At 35.3% G+C, this 23,557-nt stretch overlaps 1 protein-coding gene across 1 annotated transcript; it reads left to right on the top strand.

Moving 5' to 3' along the window:
• Positions 1-16,697: 16,697 nt before the first annotated feature.
• LOC138306404 (uncharacterized) lies at positions 16,698-20,949 on the top strand. The gene is made up of 3 exons (XM_069246846.1): positions 16,698-17,380; positions 17,752-17,948; positions 20,309-20,949. The coding sequence occupies exons 1-3, from the start codon at positions 17,141-17,143 to the stop codon at positions 20,397-20,399; spliced, it is 528 nt and encodes a 175-aa protein (XP_069102947.1). The 5' UTR covers positions 16,698-17,140; the 3' UTR covers positions 20,400-20,949.
• The last annotated feature ends 2,608 nt before the right edge of the window (positions 20,950-23,557 follow it).

The raw sequence follows: 23,557 nt of genomic DNA, 5'->3' as shown, positions 1-23,557 counted from the left end.
TTAGAACGCTTTTTGGAGGCCCATGATTAGGAGTTAAGGACGTTCCGAACAGTGATCGAATGCGCCGTTCGTTCGGACCTCCTCGGGTCAACGAGTGCATTCGGAACTGCGTATGAAAACTCTTTTGTGACTAAGATTATGAAGAATACCGATCTATATGTTATCCGTCTAACGATATCTTACATTTTAACGTTAAAATCAGGATAGTATAGTCGATAAACGGCGTATTTGTCGATATTGTACTTAGTTCGGTTTGCCGAAAGCTTGATACCGGGTGAAAACCAAAGTTTGTACGGTAAGTGTAGGACCTAGTTTCGACAAACTAGAAAAAAAATATGTTGTCAGATCTTTGAATTTGGCAAGGCTAATATAACATGAAGCTACATGTATCTTTTGAGAAGCACATTACATAACTCATACAAACGAACTGATATATGCCGAAACGGTCTCGATCTTGTACTGAATAAAATGAGATTTCATAACAATCAAGTGATTAAAACATTTTCTCTTCAACTCCGTTAAACTGTTAATATTTGACACTTAATATACATGTGTTTTAAGGGAGATGCATAATTAAATCAAGATATTCCAATTTTGCCGAGTAATCCTCTAGTATACAACTACAGATACAGAAATATTTTCATCTCTCCATCGCCCTGCCCCTGCTTTTCATTCAATTTGTACAAGCTAGTATATTTCATGAATATTGCGTATGTAGATGTCTACATATATCATGTTTAGCCAATATGATCCTCAATAAGCACTAACAATTTCGGAAAACAAGATTTTATTTACTGTATACATGTACGATAAGACATCAGCCTCACTACTGTAATTAGATGATGCGTGTATTTCCCGTTTTGAGAAAATGCATGGAAGTACTCTAATTAAGTTGATCAAATACTATATGTAAGCAAGTGTCAACATCAGCATTATATCTGTGATATAGAAACTAAACATGTACATCTAGGCATTGACTAATTATTTTCCTGTCTACAGTAATCAGCTGAACGTAGATCGAGAATTCAGAATAAGAGATTTTTTTCTTACGCGAACACTTGCCGTATAGTTTATATCGAGGCTCCAAAAATATATGTTAGTTTACTTCGGATAATAAATATATATCTACATTTATTAGACATGCAGATATCTCCTCAAAAAACATACAAAGACATACAGTTGTGTATGATGACATCAATTTCATCGACATTGTTGTGATCAAGTTTAAGTTATCAACTTCGATCGTTGTCACATAGACGCTTTTCATCGTTACAATTTTGGCGCCAAATTCAAATGTATGCTTAAATATCTGCCTCAAACGACTATTGAAGCTAAGATATCTTGACTATAGAAAGATAGATTTTGATAAAATATTTTTCCGTTAAAACAATATAAGATCATGGATTGTCTAAAGGGTAATTAAAGTAGAATCTTTACACGGAATTTCCCATATTCATTTTTCAGATATTATATCCAGGCAAAATAATGGCTTATTTGTGCCATTTCTTTTCTTTGTATAGCATCAAATCGGTAGCATCGTGACATAAAATTAACTGGTATAACACTTTATATTATCAGACTATTACACTTTATAATACTCAATATATAAGATGTTCTTTATAAAAATATTACCGCTCGATTTCGGTCAAATAATATAATTGTGGAAAAAGTCATTGTTTAGGGGGTAGGGGTATAGAAAGGCTAATTACTCAAAAATTCCGCGGTCAATTTTTTTAAATATTCTTTCATCATAACCCAAACACCTGTCTTATTATGTGGACAAAAGTATAGAAAATTAAACGACACAATTTTTTGAAATTAGGTTTTTAAGTTGAAATTCAAATGCAAAAATTGGGCCGTTTTAGGCCTCATTTACACGCATTCGCGTGATAAATTCACAATTATTGTATTTTTAAGAGTGGAAACGACATTGAGGTCATTGATAGCCATATAAACTTACACTTTAAAGATAAAAAATGTTGTTGTATTGTAATATTTCAGTCAATTACTAAGCTTTAAAAATATGTGTGTAAATTGTATTTTGAGAAAAACAGACGGTAAAGTAGGGTTATTGAGAGTACAATATTTCCAAAACCGCACGGTCAAATTTCAAATAAAAGCCTTAATAAACATTTTATTAACCAATCTTTCAGTGAGCAAATTTTAAAGAAAATTAAACGAGGGGAAATTTTTGGGCCTAACTGTATCGAACCACCTTAATTAAACCATAATACCACTTAGCACCTTAAGCTTAATATCAAATGGTGGTACGTCCGTCCGTCTGTACGAATGGTTTCCGGAGCATAACTCTAAAACCAGTAGAGATATTTCCACGAAACTTCATACACACATTGGTCTTATGGTCTAGTAGTGCCTTTTGCTATTTTTAGGTTTTCATTTTTTTGCATTTTTTCCGTAACCATGGAAACATTGCTGAAAATATCATATTTTTGTAACAGGATCGTTTAATTTACACGAAACTTCATAGATACATTGGTCTTATGGTCTAGTAGTGCCTTTTGCTATTTTTAGGTTTTCACTTTTTGTACTAAACGCATTTGTTTTGTGTGAACTTCAAGCGGCGTATCATACAAACTCTTGCATCGGTCACAATATTATAAGCATCTGATCGACTTTGGAAACAGCACAATGCAATTTTAGTTTATATAGTCAATAAAAGAAAGTGACGAAACGGATAACGTTTAGTATCAGCCACATATTTAATTTATTTTACATTATCCTAGGTCTTAGGTGTACGTGGCACGATCGGTTACTTAACCCTGTGGAGTCACCCTGTGACCATCGACCGCATTTGCTGCAGTTCTAATTAACATTTATTAAATTACACAGCTTTGCGTGAGAGAAACAGAATAGAAAAACACATTATAAAATATCAGTCCGAGTGTCAGCCAGTTTTCGGCCTTTTCGGGCAGGATGTTCGTACACGCAAGCTGAAAGTGCATTCCTAGACTTAAAGCCACACTAACTATGAACAAAAAATTAAGTTAAATTCGACTCAGATATTGTTAGTATTTGTAGATATAGTTGAAATTAAGATATATTTATACCGTTTTTTTATTAACTTTGGTACAGCAGTTGTTGAAAGTTGATAGATGTAGCCATGCCTTCATTTTAAACTGATCGCCGTTGAAGTTTCGATTATTGCCGAACGAAAGTCGGAAAGTTCATGACACGTTTTCGGAAGAGGTCGGACAGACGTTACGTAGTTACGGTAGTCACATGACGTTCTCGACAACGACGTTACAATGTGGGCTAATTTTGGCTTGTTTGACAAAGTGGGACCCACCTAGCAATGTTTAATTTTTTTTTATCAAAATATTCCTAATCATAATTGCTCATATTGACTTCGATTTAGTCATGTCTCTGCATGATTTACATCAGGATTTTTTAAACATTCTTCTAAATCATGAAAAAAATAAGAAAGATACGGATATTGGGCCTATATAGGTTTGTTTGTTTGATTTATTAACGTCCTATTAACAGCTATGGTCATGTAAGGACGGCCTCCCATGCATGCGGTGTGCTGCGTGTATGTTGTGCGAGGTGCGTGTTTTGGGAGACTGCGGTGTATTCATTTTGTGTCTTCTTGTATAGTGGAACTGTTGCCCTTTTTATAGTGCTATATCACTGAAGCATGCCGCCAAAGATGACAGTTCAAATGTGTGTGGCCTGTCACAGGGACTAGATACGGACTGTGGGTAAAATTAATGGTATTTTTACAATCTGAGATATTGAAATATTAATTTTTAAAATGAAAGATAAATCTCACTTTCACATGAAAATGAAAAATAAATTTATGTATCCATTTCCGAGATATTACAAGTCAATATATCCTGAAACACTCATTTTTTCTATAAATTAATTTGTTGATTTTGTTTTACATTATTTTCCTTAGTCTTTCTTTCTTTTTAGAGAATTTTATTCCAGCTAAACTATAATGTTAGTTTAAATAACAGTGAAATTGACTTGTCAAGTAATTTAGTACATGTATAGATGCAATATACAAGTTGTACTGATTAATGATTGATGGATATTATTTTTAATGATAATTACAACCATTTCATGATTCAACTCATTTTGGTGTTATCTAAGTGTTCTCTATGCTTCACCTTCTTCAAACTGTCTGAATAATCCTGATGACCGCCAGATTCTACTGTCATGTGTGGATCCTGGCCAATTCATGCACACTGATGTTAGGAAAGAGGGTAACTTAGTACAGGCGCAAAAATTCGGACTCAATAATAAAAAGACTTTTCAAATCAACAATGCTTCGTTTTCTTAGCGCTTAGCAAACAAGGAGTGGGACGACTGGTTTGCCCGTTGTCAGTATACTGTGACCGGGTGAAGTGTGATGCTTGGTGTCTTCGGCGGCATGCTTCAATGATATAGCACTATAAAAAGGACAATAGTTCCACTATACAAGAAGACATAACATGAATATACCTCAGTCTCCCAAAACACGCACCTCACACAACATACACGCAACACACCGCATACATGGGAGGCCGTCCTTACATGACCATAGCTGTTAATAGGACGTAAATTAATCAAACAAACAAACAAACGTTTTCTTTTACTCCATCTTATTGGCCGATGTCGTTCCTCGTAGCTGATTGCTTTCGCTTGAAAACAAACGTTCACAAGACTATGGTGTGTAGTTAACAAAACAGTACGGCGGATTTTTTTCCGGATTCTGGTGTAGGTTTTGCTGAAAGTTGGTGACCGGGTGATTTTCAAACGTCAGCGTCCTTTAAAATATTTTTCAAAATGATCGATGTATCAATGTGTTACGGGAGAAGACTCATATAGGCTTGCCTTTTGTCTGATCCCTTTGTTGTCAATAAAATATGATAAAATAAAAATAAATGTGTCAGAAGAGAATGTATGGTAATAAGTTATTTTATAGTATAAAGGTCGTTTGAAAATGTGATTTGTTGGTATTACTTAATTATTATATTAAAACATATAAATAATGGTGTGTGATATTAGACTACATAGTAAACTGTCTAGGAGCTTACTATAGGACATATATATATGTAATCTTTGGTTCATGGTTATCGTAATTTAACTTTATTATGATAAATTTCACGTTTATACAAGCACAGAATTATATAAAACAAGGACATAGTCATTCAGATCCTCCGCCAATGGAGATATCAAAGCTGAAGTAAGTATGATTGTGGAGACTTTTGTCTATGAAAAAAAATCCAGGAAAAAGGAAGTTGAGCTAAAGAAAGATGGAGTATAATTCAAGTAGAGCGGGGCTGCAATTGTTGAATCAGGTATACAGCCTTGACATTTATATTAGACTATATACATGTACACAAAGATGGGTGGAGTTTTGCAAAGTAACATTTACCATTTACCATGATATTTTCAGCAATGTTTCCATGCTAACGGAAAAAGTGCAAAAAATGATAACCTAAAAATAGCAAAAGGTACTACTAGACCATAAAAAGAATGTGTCTATGAAGTTTCGTGGAAATATCTCTGCTGGTTTTAGAGTTATGCTCCGGAAATGAAGCTGCTACACAAATATGATATTTTTAGCAATGTTTCTATGGTTACAAAAAAAAGCACAAAAAGTGAAACCTAAAAATAACAAAAACACTACTAGACCATAAGAACAATGTGTGTATGAAGTTTCATGGAAATATCTCTGCTGGTTTTAGAGTTGTGCTCCGGAAACGATTCTTACACAAAAATCTGCAATTTTGAGCAATGTTTCCATGGTAACAGAAAAAAGTACAAAAGGTGAAAACCTTAAAATAGCAAAAGACACTACTAGACCATAAGACCAATATGTCTATGAAGTTTCGTGGAAATGTCTCTTCTGGTTTTAGAGTTATGCTCCGGAAACGAACCTGGTACAAAAATATGATATTTTCAGCAATGTTTCCATGGTTACGGAAAAAATGCAAAAAATGAAAACCTAAAAATAGAAAAGGCACTACTAGACCAAAAGACCAATGTGTGTATGAAGTTTCGTGGGAATATCTCTAATGGTTTTAGAGTTATACTCAGGAAACCATTCGTACGGACGGACGGACAGACGAACGGACGGAACCCATTTGTATATCCCCGCCAACTTCATTGGGCGGGGGATAAATAGAGGTTACACAACGAGTGGCTGCTGGATATGGAATTTATTCCACACGAGTGAGTTATTTTTTAAAAGTTACAAAAGACACGAGCTTGTCTTTTGTAACTTTTAAAAAATAACATACGAGTGTGGAATAAATTCCATATCCAACAGCCACGAGTCGTGTGACCTGTTTCTACCACAATTATATCCGCTTTTAGCCGATAGAAATACGAGGATAAGTACGCTATCCAACAGCAGTTTTGGCGTCAAGCGGCGATCACAGCATAGCATGACGTCACTCGATTATTGATGAGGTCGACAAATGATGACACGACACTCAGAAAGGCGTAGTTAGGTCAAAGTTCACCGTGTCAGCTAATCAGAATGCGTACAGAGTTTATACCATGTGTGGTATAAACAAATTGTTAATCAACAGCTGCTTCGTTTATTTGATACCCTGAGAGTTGAATAACACTGGCTATTGTGGTAGAAATATGTATACAAGTTGCTCTCCTTTAAAAAAGGAAAGCAATCCTGGGCGTGTGAAAAGCCTTTAAAAGTATAAGGAACAAAAATTGTATGTATTTAATAATAAATATTTTTTTATTCAATATAACAATGAGTAAGCTTAAGATATACACTGTAAGTAAAGTGACATTGTTAAGAAACTAAATTTCTACTAATATTATCTTTAATACATAACTCGGCAAAAATGAAATACAAAATTGAATAGACATGAAATATTTGATATAAAATTGTTTGTTTCATACAGAATGCAATTACAAATGGGTTATTTTTTCTTCATGGAATTGTTAAAAGGGATGTTTGTACAATTGAAACAATAATATCTTAAATTGAAGATTATGAAAAATGGCACTAGTATTATCATGATAAGTTTTCTGTAAATAAATGATATTGAATAGCACCATCTTAAAAGCTTTTCATACATTAATATCACTGCTGTAAATAATCTATATAAATGAATTTGAGTACATTTTTTATTTGATATAAAAAACATCTTGGCACAAAAATAATGGGATTGAAAAATTACAAAATACTAGTAAAAACTACATAGACTATTACAAACTACATGGTTGTGCAAATTATAAGATCCAAGAATGTAGTGATTTGTTGATTTACTGATGATATCAAAATAAATGTTTCTCTTATGAAGTTGTGTTTTGAAGTATGTTATCGAACATTTTGCATATTTTGTGGCTTATGTTCCTACCTTCAACATAACAATGACTGTTTCCTGCAGGTCAATCAAACAGTTCAAGTGTGCTATAGTTAAGCACTAAGGTTGGGGACCTTAATTACCTGTTAGCTGTATAGCATGTTTGGACCGGTGCTTTGACCCAAGGAAGCATACATTGCTGTGAACATATCAGATCAGAACAGCTGGAATATTTCAAACGTAATGTAGCTGTAATTTGCAAAAGTCAGATTATGCTTGTTCTTTTCAACAAGTTGGTATAATTAATGCATGTAAGCATTCAATAAAGTATCATAAAAGCCATTCATGTAATATTGAATATCGTCTGCTTGTCCACGCAACACCTCAGCCTCAGACACAGCTAGGTCAACGCCGTGTTTTTAAAACAATAGGGTTTCAAATTACTGAAAAGGGAACGGTGCTGTGTGTGAAATATATCAACCAGGTACATTATAAACATTCACGCGTTTAGTACACATCAATGAGTGTGTTATGATGATAACGCTTGCTTACTCAGGGTGACGCTGCGATGACAACATTCAGGTTACTACAGAAACTCAGCTGGTGCACACACTTCAATTCCTGTCAATCAAATGCCCCATAGCACAGCACAAAATGTGGCTGGTATCTTTCGACTTCCTTGGTGCTGAAGCGCCCAGGGAATTAGATAATTATGTACTTGTATAAACGTGAAATTTATCATATATGTATATATATCTATATTCAAAATAGAAATAACGTCAGATTTTGTTTGAAGGCCTTTCTGCCTTCACAGGTGTTTTCAGCAATGTATATATACAAATAAAAGAAAAAACTCAAACTAAGTCTTCATTTTTTCTGTTGGACATATATACCTTCGCAAGGTACGTTGATTTCGCCTTTTTCCATCTTGTTGCAAATTCATTTTATAATTTATCATTTGCTTTTCAGGTTCTGAATAAATTACCAAAGTCAAAAAACCCGAAGTATATGTCATACAACAAGGAAAATTTGGCGTTGGTCGTGAGAGATGTGAAAGAATATGGCAAATCAATTAGGAAAGCCGCCCAGGAGCACGGTGTCCCAAAAACTACCCTTATGGATCAAATAAATGGTAGATCAGACCCAAACAGTCGATCAGGAAGGAAGGCGACACTTCCTGAATCCGTAGAACAGGGTATTGTCGAAGCATTGAAAGAGGCGTCAAGGATATGTGTTTGTGTCAGCAGAAGTCAGTTATTGTCCCGTACAGAAAAAATTTGCAGGAGATTTCGGACAACCCCTTTCAAGCATGCATACTCAACGAAGGATTGGTGGGCTGGAGTAGAAAAAAAACAAGAGGCCCATGGGTCTTAACGGTCATCTGACTCATTGCACAAAACAACAAAGTCACAGTATAAAATATTGATAAGTATAGTCAACGATTAATATAAACAATACAATATAAGGAGGAGTCAGATTTTAAAGCCAAATTTGAGCAAAGCTTCCATTTTGGACATCCGCCATACTATCCCCATGGGTCTTAGCTCGGTCCTTTTTAAAATATGATTGTCCTCACCTAAAGTTCCCCTTCTGAATCAATTAAAACCCCTAGCTATAGACTAATTTTCCTTGAGATCGGAGTCTGAAACCTGAAAACAGAAAGTGGGACAGGGCCATCTTGGAATACCAAAATCTTTATGAAAATGTTATCATGTTTGGCATCAATTTAAATTCCTATAGACCAATTTTCATTGAGATCGGAGACCGAAATCTGAAAACAGGAAGTGGGCCAGCTAAAATTAAGAAAATTTGCCCTTTTGGGGCCCCACCCCTCAGCCCCTAGGGGTCTGACCAGACTCATTTATATAAAATATGATTGTCCTTCCCCAATGATGTTTCACACCAAATATGGATGAAATTCATCCAAGGATGAAGGATGAGTAGGATTTAAAAGCTTAAATTAAGAAAATTTCCCCTTTTTGGGCCCCGCCCCTCTGCCCCTAGGGGTCGGACCTATCTCATTTATGTAAAATATGATTGTTCTTCCCCAATGATATTTTACACCAAATATAGATGAAATCCATTCAAGGATGAAGGAGGAGTAGGATTTTAAAGCTAAAATTAAGAAAATTTGCCCTTTTTTGGGCCCCATCCCTCAGCCTCTAGGGGTCGGACCAGGCACATTTATATAAAATATGATTGTCCTTCTTCCTCAATGATGTTTCACACCAAATATGGATGAAATCCATCCAAGGATGAAAAAGGAGTAGGATTTTTAAAGCTTAAATAAAGAAAATTTGCCCTTTTGGGGCCCCACCCCTCAGCCCCTAGGGGTCGGACCAGGCTCATTTATATATCATATGATTGTCCATCCCCAATGATGTTTCACACCAAATATGGATGAAATCCATCCAAGGATGAAGGAGGAGTAGAATCTAGCTTAAATTAAGAAAATTTGCCCTTTTGGAGCCCCGCCCCTCTGCCCCTAGGGGTCGGATCTATCTCATTTATATAAAATATGATGATCCTTCACACCAAATATGGATGAACTCCATTCAAGGATGAAGGAGGAGTAGGATTTTAAAGCTTGAATTAAGAAAATTTGCCCTTTTCAAACTTTGCAGTGTTAAAGGTCTAGGTACATAACTACGTTTTATGTGTTGTTTATTTATTTTGTATGATTTAAAAAGGCATAAAGGGCCTGAAATAATATTTTCTAAAATTGCTTTGGGTATGTGGCAAGGGGACCCCTTGTGTCCATCTTTTGAACATAATTTTTATTTTTTTTTAATTATTTTTGTTAATAAAAGATTCTTCATTCTTTATTTCATATCCATTTATAATGATATTTACGAATTATTTTTACTTTAATTGATTTTGAAGCAAAAAAACCTCAAATTTTTGTCAGGTTAAAAATTGAGGATATTGGGTTTGCTTGAAATATTTGGCATGTTATCGATTTTGTCCACACTTTTAAACCATTTTTAAAACATGCTATAGGTATAAACTTATAACAGATACTTTTTCAAAAAAATTGAAGTCCGGACAAACAGCATTTCATAGGCTGAAATGTAGCGAGGGGAGTTTTCTAAAAAATCAATATTTGCCCTAGTTGACCATAAATTTTAAATTATCATAGACACCATAATAAAACAACAGTTAGTGATAGAATTTTTTGTTAGTTAACATATGTACTCTAAAATTATTGCATTTCTATCCATGCATCTTCCCCACCAGTACAAAAAAACCTAACTACTAGATATACTCTTGGGTGAAACAAATAGTTTCTCTTTTCATATCAGAAATCAAATAATTATTGTAAAGAAAAATACTTTCCTCAGCAACTTAAACTCAAAAAATACAAATTAAGATTATCCATCTCTCTTATTTAGGTAGAAACTATTTTATATTGAATTAAAAATGATTAAAGAGGGAAACAGAGTTACATTTGAATTTCAAATAAAGTATGTATAATTTTAAAAAATACCAGCACCACAAAGGCTACAATCTTAATTTTGAGCAATCAGGCGGCTTTTATTTCGAAACAATGGCAACAATGTATTTAAAACTGTAACTATCTCATTCGGCCTACCCCATGACCCATATGTACCAATTTTCACTAATATCTAATAATATCTAAATTTCAACCAATCAGAATGAGGAAGAACGGTATAAAGCTAGTATAATAATAATCCGAAATAAAAGGCCAAAATAAATTCAAAGTAAAATCATTTCTATGGAATATATATTCAGCCACTATAGGGCCTTCTTCAGTCCGAAATAACACTAACACAACGTGTTCGTCTACATGTTTGTTTACATCTATTGTGTGCAGGTACGAAATGTCTCGGCCCGTTTGATGTTTACGGCGGGTTATTTCAACCCAACATGCTATGTGCACTTAATCAACCCCAGTGTTTAAACGATGGTTATAACCGCAAGATACTTTATCAGATAGACTTGTGTAGCTATAAACATAACACTGACGTATGAAAAGGGGATATTATATGCAATCACATGCACGGTCGAAACGTCAGACGTACCAGCTTTTCGAGGTGGCAATCGAAAGAAAAGTTTGACAATCGACCAATCAGAGACCTCCATTTTGTTTCCATGGCAACCAATCGTTTAAAAAGATATTCCATGTTATTCAGCATATTTTATAACCCATATATACCAATTTTCACTTAAATCTGACAATATCTAAATTATAACCAATCAGAGGCCTCCATTTTGTTTCCATGGCAACTGATCTTTTTGAAAGTGTTACCATGTTATTTAGCATACCTTGTAACACATATATACCAATTTTCACTTAATTCTGACATCATTTAAATTTCAGCCAATCAGAGGCCTCCGTTTTGTTACCATGGCAACCAATATTTTAAAAGGTATTACCATGATATTAAGCATCAAAAATTATTACTGTACACCGATTTTTACTGATATCGGACTCTGGAATCATAAACTGGAAATGTAAAACTAGGTATGCTAACAAAGAAGTGTTCCGTTGCTACATGCACTCTCTATTTTGAAGTCACTCAAAAACAGGATTCCGGATTTTAATTTTGAACCTGATTTACACATAGACAGGAAATGTCATGGAAGTATTTTTAAACGGCGGTAAAATTATGCACAAAACCAGTAACAGGGTGAAATAAGATGACAAAGAGCAATGTTTCGTTTTCGTTTTTTCCAAAAAGTGTTAAATTTTCGTAAAAAAAAATTATTTCAAACAAAATTTTCCGTTAAAAATCCAAAAGAAATGACTTAAATACAAAGTATACGATCTACTCAAATGATTTATGAATAAAAAATGTAGAATATTTAACAAAGGCTAACTTTTTTCGGCATGTTTGTGCAGGTAGTTTTAATGAAAATGACTACAAAGAATTCAGGTCCTTTGGACCTTTTTAAAATCACAAAAGGAAAAAGAAGTGTCATTTTAAAGGGACAACTAGTAGTACTTACACTATGCAAAATTTCGAGAAAATTGGACTGTGGGCAGTTTCTATGGGATTTTTAACATTAGCTTGAACACCACCTTTGCCATTTTTTGGGCCCCATCCCTCAGTCCCTAGGGGTTGGACTATCTCATTTATATAAAATATGATTGTCCTTCCCTATGATGGTTCACACCAAATATGGATGAAATCCATTCAAGGATGAAAGAGGAGTAGGATTTTAAAGCTCAAATTAAAAAAAATTGCCCTTTTGGGGCCCCACCCCTCAGCCCCTAGGGGTCGGACCAGGCTCATTTATATAAAATATGATTGTCCTTCCCCAATGATGTTTCACACTAAATATGGATGTAATCCGCTCAAGGGTTAAGGAGGAGTAGGCTTTTGTATAAATAGTCTTACGCACGACGCACGGCGCACGGCGACGGACGAAACATGATGACAATAGGTCATCCTGACCTTCGGTCAGATGACCTAAAAAACCGTCATCCCGAGTTAACAATTTGAAAACCGGAGAGTTTAGCGGCTTCACGCGCATCCATGCTCAACCCGGTCGTTGTTACGAAGTACTTTAAAGACCTGGAAACTCTAATGAAGGAAAATGACATAATAAACAAACCAAATGTCATCTTGAATTGCGACGAAACGAATAGAAGCTTTAATCACAACCCGCCAAACGTAATCGCGGACAGGTCGATGAGGAATGTCGTTGGTCGGTCCTCCAACAACCGCAACACTGTGACCATAATGGCATGTAACAATGCAGAAGGTACGGCAATGCCACCGATGTTTATAGCGAAGGGCAAAACAACCCAGTCTCTACACGGGTGTAAAGTAGATTCAGCACCAAAGGGGTCTGAATGGACATACCAGGAGAACGGGTAAATGACGGATAAGATCGGGGAGGAGTGGTTTCGCAATATTTTCCTTAAGACCACAAATATTGATACTTGATGGACATTCATCCCACGAAAGTTTTGCTATACTGCAGTTGGCTATGCAAAAAAAATATCCAAATAATTTGTCTTCCTCCACACACGACCCATATACTCCAGCCCTTGGACAGGAGCGTATTCGGCCCATTCAGCGCCTCTTACAATCGTGCTTGTGCTGACCACATGGCGTCTCATTTGAATACTGTTTTTTAAGTGGGGTTTTCCCTGGCCTAGTCAACATTGCATGGGAGGCATTTATGGCATCAAACATACAAAACGAATTTAGGTAATTATAGGAGTGCTGTTGCTAATTTGTATTGTGAACATTTATTTATATGTGCTTGTGCTAAACGTGTATAAAAATACAGAATATGCCATATACCAATCTGATTAAAATACAGATCCTTATTATCACTACGTTAGATAAGAGGATCTGAGAAAATCCCATTAGGGGTTATGTCCAGATAACCTTTGCAAACGGCCAATCAAATTGCTGCTGGCAAAATTTTGACAGTGAAGTTCAGGGGACGAAATAGTCTGAAAATCTGTCAGAATTATTTCCGTGTAGGTAGTCATCTTGCCCAAAGAGCACAATAAAGCTAATCGAATTTGTATGCAGGTGCGAAATGGCGTTGTCAATTAACAGAGCAACGTGCAGAAAATGCATCTGATCTTTATTACACGTGGTATCAAGGTCATCCGAACATGACCCTTAATCGGATTTTCTCAGATCCTCTATTGAACGGAGTGGTTTTAAGGATATGTATTTCAATCAGATTGTGCCATATGCATACATATATCTACATATGTCCCTATATAGTTAACGGAAGGGGGATTGTATGCAAATTAGTGTACTCGAAACGACGCGCTATATTGAATATGTATGTATCCCATTGCGTTCATACCACCTTTAACGCAATTAAAACAATTTAATATCTTTATACATGTATCCAAATTTTGTTCTACAGAGCGTGGGGGATCTATCCCTTTAATCCCATATTTGTAGAGGTTAATAACTTCGCGCCATTCAAATTGACGGATGCTCCTGCCAAGGAAGTTGCGACGCCTGTTTCAGAATTACCAAGTCCAACTGCTCTTGAAAAAGAGTGCACTACCCGCAATAGTGTTAATGCTAAATCGCCTTCAGTTGCCCTTGGATCACCTGACCAAACTGTAAGTAAATAATAGCATGTAGCTTACTAATGACTAGATCAAATAAACAGTTGTACATATAAATGGTAACAAAGTAAGTAAAAGGAATACACACAGCCCTATAGGATTTTTATAGGCATACGATAACGGTAAATCTAACCCTATAACCTATAAGTATACATACTACACAGACGTTCACGTATATAATAACACGTTACATTTGTATATCATTTTACATTTTCAAGGGAATGGATTCTACGATGCCGATTGTTGATTCGGGACCAGACAACGATAACCCCAATGCACCATTTCCATTGGACTGTACCCTTTCTTTCTCAGAAGTAGCAGTGGCTGAGTGGGTCTCAGAAGTTGTAAGTATTGAACATGTTCAGGGTTTATGAGCGGATGCCTTTGAAATTCTTGGAAGATTAATTTAATAAAATTTATTCAACGAGATTATTTTCCCCACAGGTAACAGTAGATCAGCATAGCTTCTCCCTGCCGGCATTCTCGACTGATGTTCTGTCGTCATCACAATTTACACCTGTTGACGATACGGAACTTCTAAATCTCCTGCAGGAAGGAAAGCTCCTAGTTGACATAGCAGATGATTCAACAGCTGGGCCTACAACATCTTCAGTACCTGATAACATATGGAATGTTGAGCTCAATCCAGAACATTTTGCTACCTCAAAAGGTTGGATTATCATCGGAGAACAAATGTAAAGCACTGAACATTTCACATAGAATCTTAACAATTGTAGACATAATTAATGAAAAAATGAAGCATTGTTCAAGAAGCAGCAAAGAGAGGAAGAAAAAAAACAGAGAGCGTTAATGAGAGAAATGAAGAAACAAAACAAAAAAACCCACTAAATAAATGTCACTTAGCTATCTTTGCAAAAGCAAATTGAGCAAGTAATCGCGCTTTCGGTTCTCTTGTGTTTCATATCTACTGAATTGTAGATGCTGTAATTCAAAAATAAGTACTAAAGAATTATAATTACATATCATTATTTCAAAGTGAAGACAATATTCTTTCCCCCATCCCTAGCTGTAACACATAGATACATGTGTATGGTATGTATACTTTTTTCCTAAATCATTACATATTTCGAGGTCCGGGTGTCTGCCCTGGGCAAAATTATTATTCATTATCCGCTCCCCCAACTTTTCCTACGCCTCCGTGTAGAGTACATCTGTTGCACGCAACTTCATTTGCTTTCCTCGTGCTAGCTTCGATAAGAGAAATACGTGCGTTAGACCTTATGATCTTAATTAACTGGATTATTGTGACAATTAAGGTACAAGAACTTTTTAGTTATGATCATCTATTATGCACTTGACAACATATGAAAATATCACGTGCGTTTAATTGGTTTTAGTACCATTGCTTTAATTCCATGCAACGATATAGGCATTGGATGGGGTTATAAATTATTATTCACAGTATTATTTCTTTTATTTCAAACTGTAAACGACTTTTTAAAAAATATTCAGTATGCGTTTGAAATATATTTAAATAAAAGAAACTTATGGCAAAGAATGTATCCAGAATTACGCTCCGGGTGTCCGAAGATATCCGCTTCAACCTCAACGGTTTCAGTTTTGTATATTATAGTTAATTAATGCACTAACCCATCAGACATACGTAACAGAGAACGACCGTGTCGAATTGTTAACCGACAAACAACACATACGATCCCGTACCGTATTCTAGGAACACGTCAGGAGCAAGGATCAGGCTTCATGAAATTGTTTGTTTGATTAATTAACGTCCTATTAACAGCTATGGTCATGTAAGGACGGCCTCCCATGTATGCGGTGTGTTGCGTGTATGTTGTGCGAGGTGCGTGCTTCGGGAGACTGCGGTATATTCATGTTGTGTCTTCTTGTATAGTGTAACTTTTGCCCTTTTTATAGTGCTATATCACTGAAGCATGCCGCCGAAGACACCAAGCAACACACCCCACCTGGTCACATTATACTGACAACGGGCGAACCAGTCGTCCCACTCCCTTTTTGCTTCACAAAATTGCGGTATTGAACTTTCAATAAAAGAAAATTCTGCTATCTAGTTATTTTTGTATTAACTTTTTCAGAAGTAGCTCACTATCAATGATTTTTTTCTCTTCTTCATTCCAAATACCTTTTATTTTTGTCAACTGTGACTGAAAAAGGTTTAAAACATTGCGATTTACCATTTACCATTAAATATAAAGAAGAATTGTAAGTAATGTATTTGTTTTGTGTTTGATTAATTAACGTCCTATTAACAGCTATGGTCATGTAAGGTCGGCCTCCCATGTATGCGTTGTGTTGCGTGTATGTTGTGCGAGGTGTGTGTTTTTGCAGACTGCGGTATATTCATGTTGTGTCTTCTTGCATAGTGGAACTGTTGCCCTTTTTATAGTGCTATATCACTGAAGCATGCCGCCGAAGACACCAAGCAACACACAATGTACTTTTTATGTCATTTTAACTAATAAACAACAGAACATTGCTATAATACTACAATGTCACAAATTTGTAAGGCTTTCATTTTACTAAATAATCAAAAAACATTCCACTAAATAATCAAAAAATAACTCTTAAAGGTACACTCCAATCTGATCTGAATAGCATACTCCTATTGGTCCAAAATCGTCAATGGTATAATTTGTGACCTTTACACTTTCTATACATTTGGGCAAATGCATGTTCAGCCTTAGTCACTTGAAATTGACTTCCAAGATTCTGGAAGCCGTAATTTGATTGACCAATAATAAAAAAATATTTCATTTAGCAAAACTCCGAGCAAGAACAAGCCATGGTAGAACATAATTTAACTACAGACGGGATTCAGAAGTCCTTTGGTGAAGTGATGTGTCCCCTTGGTAACATAAGGAAGAGACGATCTCCAGGGTCCTCGATATCCAGCTATACGAAACTTTTACTGTCCGATTCCAACAACGCACACAACTTCAGCAATCCTGTGCCAGTGGTAATCTTCGATTCTGCATGTATGTCGTGCACTCTACCTGGAGGACGGATTGTCTGCAAACAAAGGGTAATGCTAACTTTTATAATGAATACTGGTTATGCAAGTATCAACCCCTGTTTAGTGATTTGACTATTTTAATTACGAATCTACCATTATATGTATCATTTAATACTAAGATATTAGTGCAACATGTTTAGAGCTACAATATTGAAGCTAGATCAAAAGTAAATACATTTCTATGTTGAGAACATACAAAGTTGTGCATATGGCGAAAGTATACTTTTACTATGATAACTTGTGATAACGTACTATTGTTATTTAAATGAATGTTCTGTTAAGATACAATGTACCGGAATAGCAATATTGCAATTATACAATATGTACATTATTTGTGTAACATCCAACAATCTGTTATTTTTGTTTTGTTTTGATATCAGAACGACATATGTGTCACAACTGACCAGTGTTATCCTTTGGAATCGAAAATGTGTCATCAGAAGACCCATGGACGTAAGGATAACGATGATAAGGACCAACAGGATTCTAAGTTATGGATTATTGGGGCTGTCCTCGGAGGCGTGGCTCTCCTTTTCATAGTTATCATCGTTCTTTATAAAACTTTCGTCAAGAAAAAGTGAGAAACTTTTCTACAATGCTAATGATGGATTCCCACGTTCATGTAATTTCATTTTCCTTAGAATGATCTTTTTAATGATAGTAGCGACACAAGTATTGTCTCATGTCTTATCCCTTTGACACTGTCAATAATTTGTTTGAAATATATTTTTTTTATTATGAGCTACACTAAAGCAACAATTATCTTGAAGTATCGGTAGTTTAAAGTTTTTTTGTTCTAAGAATAATTTCAAAAATCATCTTAACTGTAAATTAAGATGTTATATGCTTTCGGAGGACGGATGTACTAGGAAACCGTAATAGATGAAACATTGAAATATTGAAGTCTACTATCAAAAGAGTAATATTATTTACATTAAATTTCTCTGCATTTATTTTCTTGATTACAATATGATTCATATAAATATAGGATCTCACATGAGAGTTCATTTCATATGAAATTTTATGAAATGAGAAGTTTCAATTTTTGCGAACCTTAAAAATTCGAGACGAGTTTCATAAAAGCTCTTTTGAAATGAACAAAAAATTAAGATGCTTTTTATGAAATAAATAAAGTACCCACATAATAAAGAATTTCACGTCAAAATGTATTCCTAAAATCCAGTGGAGGCTGCCATTTTATTCCGCCGTTCTCGTAATCCTGACGGCACCTTGTTTTTCCTGGCGGCATTTTATTGTTTCTGTCTGACGTCACAATGAATTTCCAGGCAATGAAAATCGCTCCTGGTCATATTACACTAGTGAAGTATGCAAAATAGTTCACGGGCGAAATCACTGGATATCTCTTCTATGAAAAATAATAAGTCTCATGGAGAATATTGATATGTTTCTGGAATAAATACAAGAAAATTGCACGAATATAAATTTATCAAAATCTCAAACAAATTAAAATCTGACATTGCTGTACAAAAGAAAGAGAATGGGAGGATAAACAAAATGTTAGACCTGTTGCGATGCTGAATGTCGATAATCTAATTATTGCAAAACATTAGCCAATATAATCAAATTATTACTCCCAAATATCACTCATTCCGACAAAAAGGGATTTGTCCCAGACAGAGACAAATAAACGTATTCAAAATATATCTTAATACATAGAGGGTATAATATGTTCCTTGATGAATAACAGTTATACATGTACATGTATTTTAACGAGTGAGGTGGAGGCGTTTTGGTATTATCATGGGCGCGGAGCACAAGTGAAAAACATCAAAGTTTCCACCTTACGAGAAACAAGGAATATTATATTTGTTACATTTTTGTGTCGCCTGCAACACAAGGGCGACACTTAGGTATCACTATGTCGGCGTCGGTGTCGGTGTCCGGGAAACGGTTTCCGTGCGATAACTGAAGTATTTATTGTCCGATTTCAACCAAATTTGGTATATTGCTTTATATCAATGAGATCGCATATGAGTGCGATAATGGTATAAATCCGTCAATATTTGCAAGAGTTATGGGACTTTAAAATCGTCAAAACAGGAAAATCCATGGTTTCCGCTCGATAACTTAAATATTTATCGTTCAATTTCAATCAAATTTCAGAAATTGTTTTTTTATCAATGAGTTCTCGGATGAATTTGATAATGGTCAAAATTCGTCAATATTTGCTAGAGTTACGGGACTTTAAAATCGTCAAAACAGAAAAATCCATGGTTTCTGCTCGATAACTTAAATATCTATCGTCTAATTTCAACCAAATTTCATAAATTGTTTATCTTGGATGAGTTCAATAATGGTCAAAATCTGTCAATATTGTCGAGAGTTACGGGACTTTAAAATCATCAAAACAGAAAAATCCATGGTTTCCGCTCGATAACTTAGATATTTATTGTCTGATTACAACCAAATTTGGTATGTTGCTTTATATTAATACGATCTTAGATGGGTTCCATACTGGTCAAAATCTGTCAATATTTGCAAGAGTTACTGGACCTTAAAATAGTCGAAACATGGCTTCCGATTTAAAACTTTAGTATTTATTGTCCGATTTCAACCAAATTCGGTATATTGCTTTATATCAATGAGATCTTAGATGGGTTTGATACTTTTCAAAATCCATCAATATTTGCAAGTGTTATGGAACTTGATTACTTCACCTAAATTATTAACAATATATTCAACTGTAAATAACTATTTTTTGTGATGCTGTGCAGGCGACACATCCACTTCCGTGGAATACTTGTACATAGTTCTTTATCCTTCCGATTATTACGTCGTATTTTTGTTAGCATAACGTCATATTTCTATATACAAACATGACGTCATTGTCGCGCACAAACTAATGACATCACAATCAAAATTATGTTTTTACTGTCAATGCTGTTATATTTGTGTACATTTTGCTTTTTATTTCAGGATGGCTGTTGGTGAACAATATATAGAGGAACCGTACCCTGACCTTAACAGGTACAACAACCCACCAGCGTCTACCCATTTCCAGAAGTGAATGTTAACCAAACCGGCCATTCCGATATTTTCAAAAAATACAAACACCAATAATACTACACAGGAATTTGAAGATTAAATCACTATTCTAGTTGGAAATGGGATTTGATGTTCATTGGTGCTCTACACTAGTGGCATATTTACACGGGTGAAACCACGTGAATTATGTGATGAAATGTACATGTATATTTTACTATATAATAATAATTATTTGATAATTAACGCGAGGAATTAATTTGATATTGAATTTAGCTGTTGCGGTAAAATTTAGGTAGATTGCTACTGGAACTCTTAATTGAAAAGACACCAAACACATATATATTTCAATGACTGGCTTCTTGACAATAAACTGTTGATATATCTATTACACTGAGAGTGTATCGTTCATAACAACGAAAACTACAACCGAAAGTTTTCCGCTCTTTTTTTATTGCATTTGTGTGTAACAAAGTGTATTCCTCTTTCTCTATCTCTCTCCCTCTCTCAACCCTTCTCACTTTTACAAATATTATAGAGTTTTTTTTAATATTAAAATTATTATTGTAATTAGATCACGTGTTCGTTTTACTTATTAATGACGGAAGAAATATCCTTGAACGTGGCTGTGAGACCTCAATCAAGAACCCAAACTAACCTACTAATTCAACGCCATTGATATAATAGATTGGCGTTTTATGTCTAATAGATTGGCGTTCTATGTTCCAATAATGTCCCTGCAGGTCATTGTCCCTGCAGGTAGGGCGTTAGAATTGTACCTGCTGCCTCTATCGCATGATCGTAAAAGGCGACTAAATTTAGCATATTATCTTTTCTCTTCTTCCTAACTGACTTTATCTTTCCTAATGGCTCCCTTGGCACCGCCTCACTTTTGGCCATGAGTTGAGCGTTGGCTCCTGTCTGGAAGGCTCTGGGTTCTGTCCCCTGGCCGAGACACACCAAAGTCTATAAAAGTGGTAGTTTCTGCTCCTGCTTAACGTTCAGCATATAGGGAGTTGGACGACTGGTTCGCCCGTTGTCGGTATAATGTGACCGGGTGGGGTGTGTTGCTTTGTGTCTTCGGCGGCATGCTTCAGTGATATAGCACTACAAAAAGGACAACAGTTCCACTATACAAGAAGACACTACATGAATATACCGCAGTCTCCCAAAACACGCACCTCGCATAACATTCACGCAACACACTGCATACATGGGAGGCCGTTCGTACATGACCATAGCTATTAATAGGACGTTAATTAATCACACAAACAAACAAATGTTCCAATAATGGGTGGGATTTATTTACTTTCCTAAAATGTCTTAAACAGACAAACACGGCTATAACGACATTTCGATAGGCATAGGATAAAAAGAAGTGTTCGTGACAGTCATTTTATATTAGTTCGATTTACATACATACAAGTGTACGATGAGAAGGCAAATTCAGTACCGGTATATCTTTGTTTGATTAATTAACGTCCTATTAACAGCTATGGTCATGTAAGGACGGCCTCCCATGTATGCGGTGTGTTGCGTGTATGTTGTGCGAGGTGCGTGTTTTGGGAGACTGCGGTATGTTCATGTTGTGTCTTCTTGTATGGTGGAACTGTTGCCCTTTTTATAGTGCTATATCACTGAAGCATGCCGCCGAAGACACCAAGCAACACACTCCACCCGGTCACATTATACTGACAACGGGCGAACCAGTCGTCCCACTCCCTGTATGCTGAGCGCTAAGCAGGAGAAGAAACTACCACTTTTATAGACTTTGGTGTGTCTCGGCCAGAGGACATTTTAAATGTTAAATTTAACTACCTGTACAGTATCAATACATAATATGAAGGGTAGACTGGTGAGTATCAGGTGATCAGTATATACATGTTTGTACTTTCTAACAAAAATATAAATAAATGAATAAACATAGCTGCGAACAGCACATTAGAAAAAATATTGAGATTGTTTTTCTCTTCGTTAGTAGAGATAACAATTAATATATTCATGGAAATCAATCGAAGATAAGAGTGAAACAAATACTGATTTATCTCAATTAGTTGTTAATACAGTTATTTGACTGAAATTCCAATATGCCACATGTCGGGATCCGGACAAAAATATTTATAAATAAATTTAATACAGTTAAACATGTTTTAATCTTATCTAGCAATGTTGTTTCTCCACGGATATTCTGGAAATTCCACAGGCTTTGCTCTGTCACAGCTTAAAGCTGACATTTTAAGTTAAAAACATGCATTTGAAATTAAAAAAAATGTATATTAACGAAATATTTTTTTTCAAAAATTGTTTCTGAGACATCCCCTAGTTATGACTGTGTGGTATCTAAGGAAGTGGCAGCCATTTTTCTTTTGCTCTGCTCAGTAACCTTCACTGGCCAACCCCCTATATAAAGCACGGGACACTTGACACACGTGTCATCCTAAACATGTCTTGTCTCAGATACACATGCCCCGATATTGCAAATAACAATGTCAAATTGAAAAGAAACACTGCACTCACCTGAAAATATTTCATTGAAGTAATAGATGAATGTGTTGTCAGCTATATTCCAACATATGTCCAATACGAAGTAATAAAACACTTCAATATACAATATGCCAAGTTTTAAACGTACATGTACATCGCTCGTTCGGGTCAGGTACGTAGTTAGTGTGCATGGTCAGTTGAGTGCATCGAGTACGATGATATACGTGGAGATATGTGGGCGGATTATTGTTTGGATTTCTATTCACTTGCGTTGGAATTTTATTTTGAGAAACATCTAAATGACAACTAAATGAGGAGTTCACATGTTTTCTTGCTAAAAAAATTCCCAAATAGTTTTACAGGTGAGGGTTTTGTTTACCTATTTGTAGGTGATATATACTGTGGACTGCTAGGTGTATGGGTACATGAATGAGCGCACGTGTGTCGATTCACGCGCTTTATATAGGGGTCGGTGAGTCGTCGGAATGAAAAACAAAAATGGCTGTTCTCAACCGGGGAATGTCTCATAAACGATTCTTGAACAACGAGTATACTTATTTAAAAAAAAATCATTTAAATAATTTTAACTTGGATTGTCAGCTTTAATAATATTTTTCAATATGTTGTAACATATTTAAAATAAAATATCGAAAATCAAAGTAGTAAAAGTCTCTGAAATTATACCGAATAATATTAATC

The sequence above is a fragment of the Argopecten irradians genome, chromosome 13 (assembly GCF_041381155.1).
Source record: "Argopecten irradians isolate NY chromosome 13, Ai_NY, whole genome shotgun sequence".
Lineage (NCBI taxonomy): Eukaryota > Metazoa > Mollusca > Bivalvia > Pectinida > Pectinidae > Argopecten > Argopecten irradians.
Note: the sequence above shows the minus strand (reverse complement) of the source record. Positions and strands in the feature narration are given on the sequence as shown.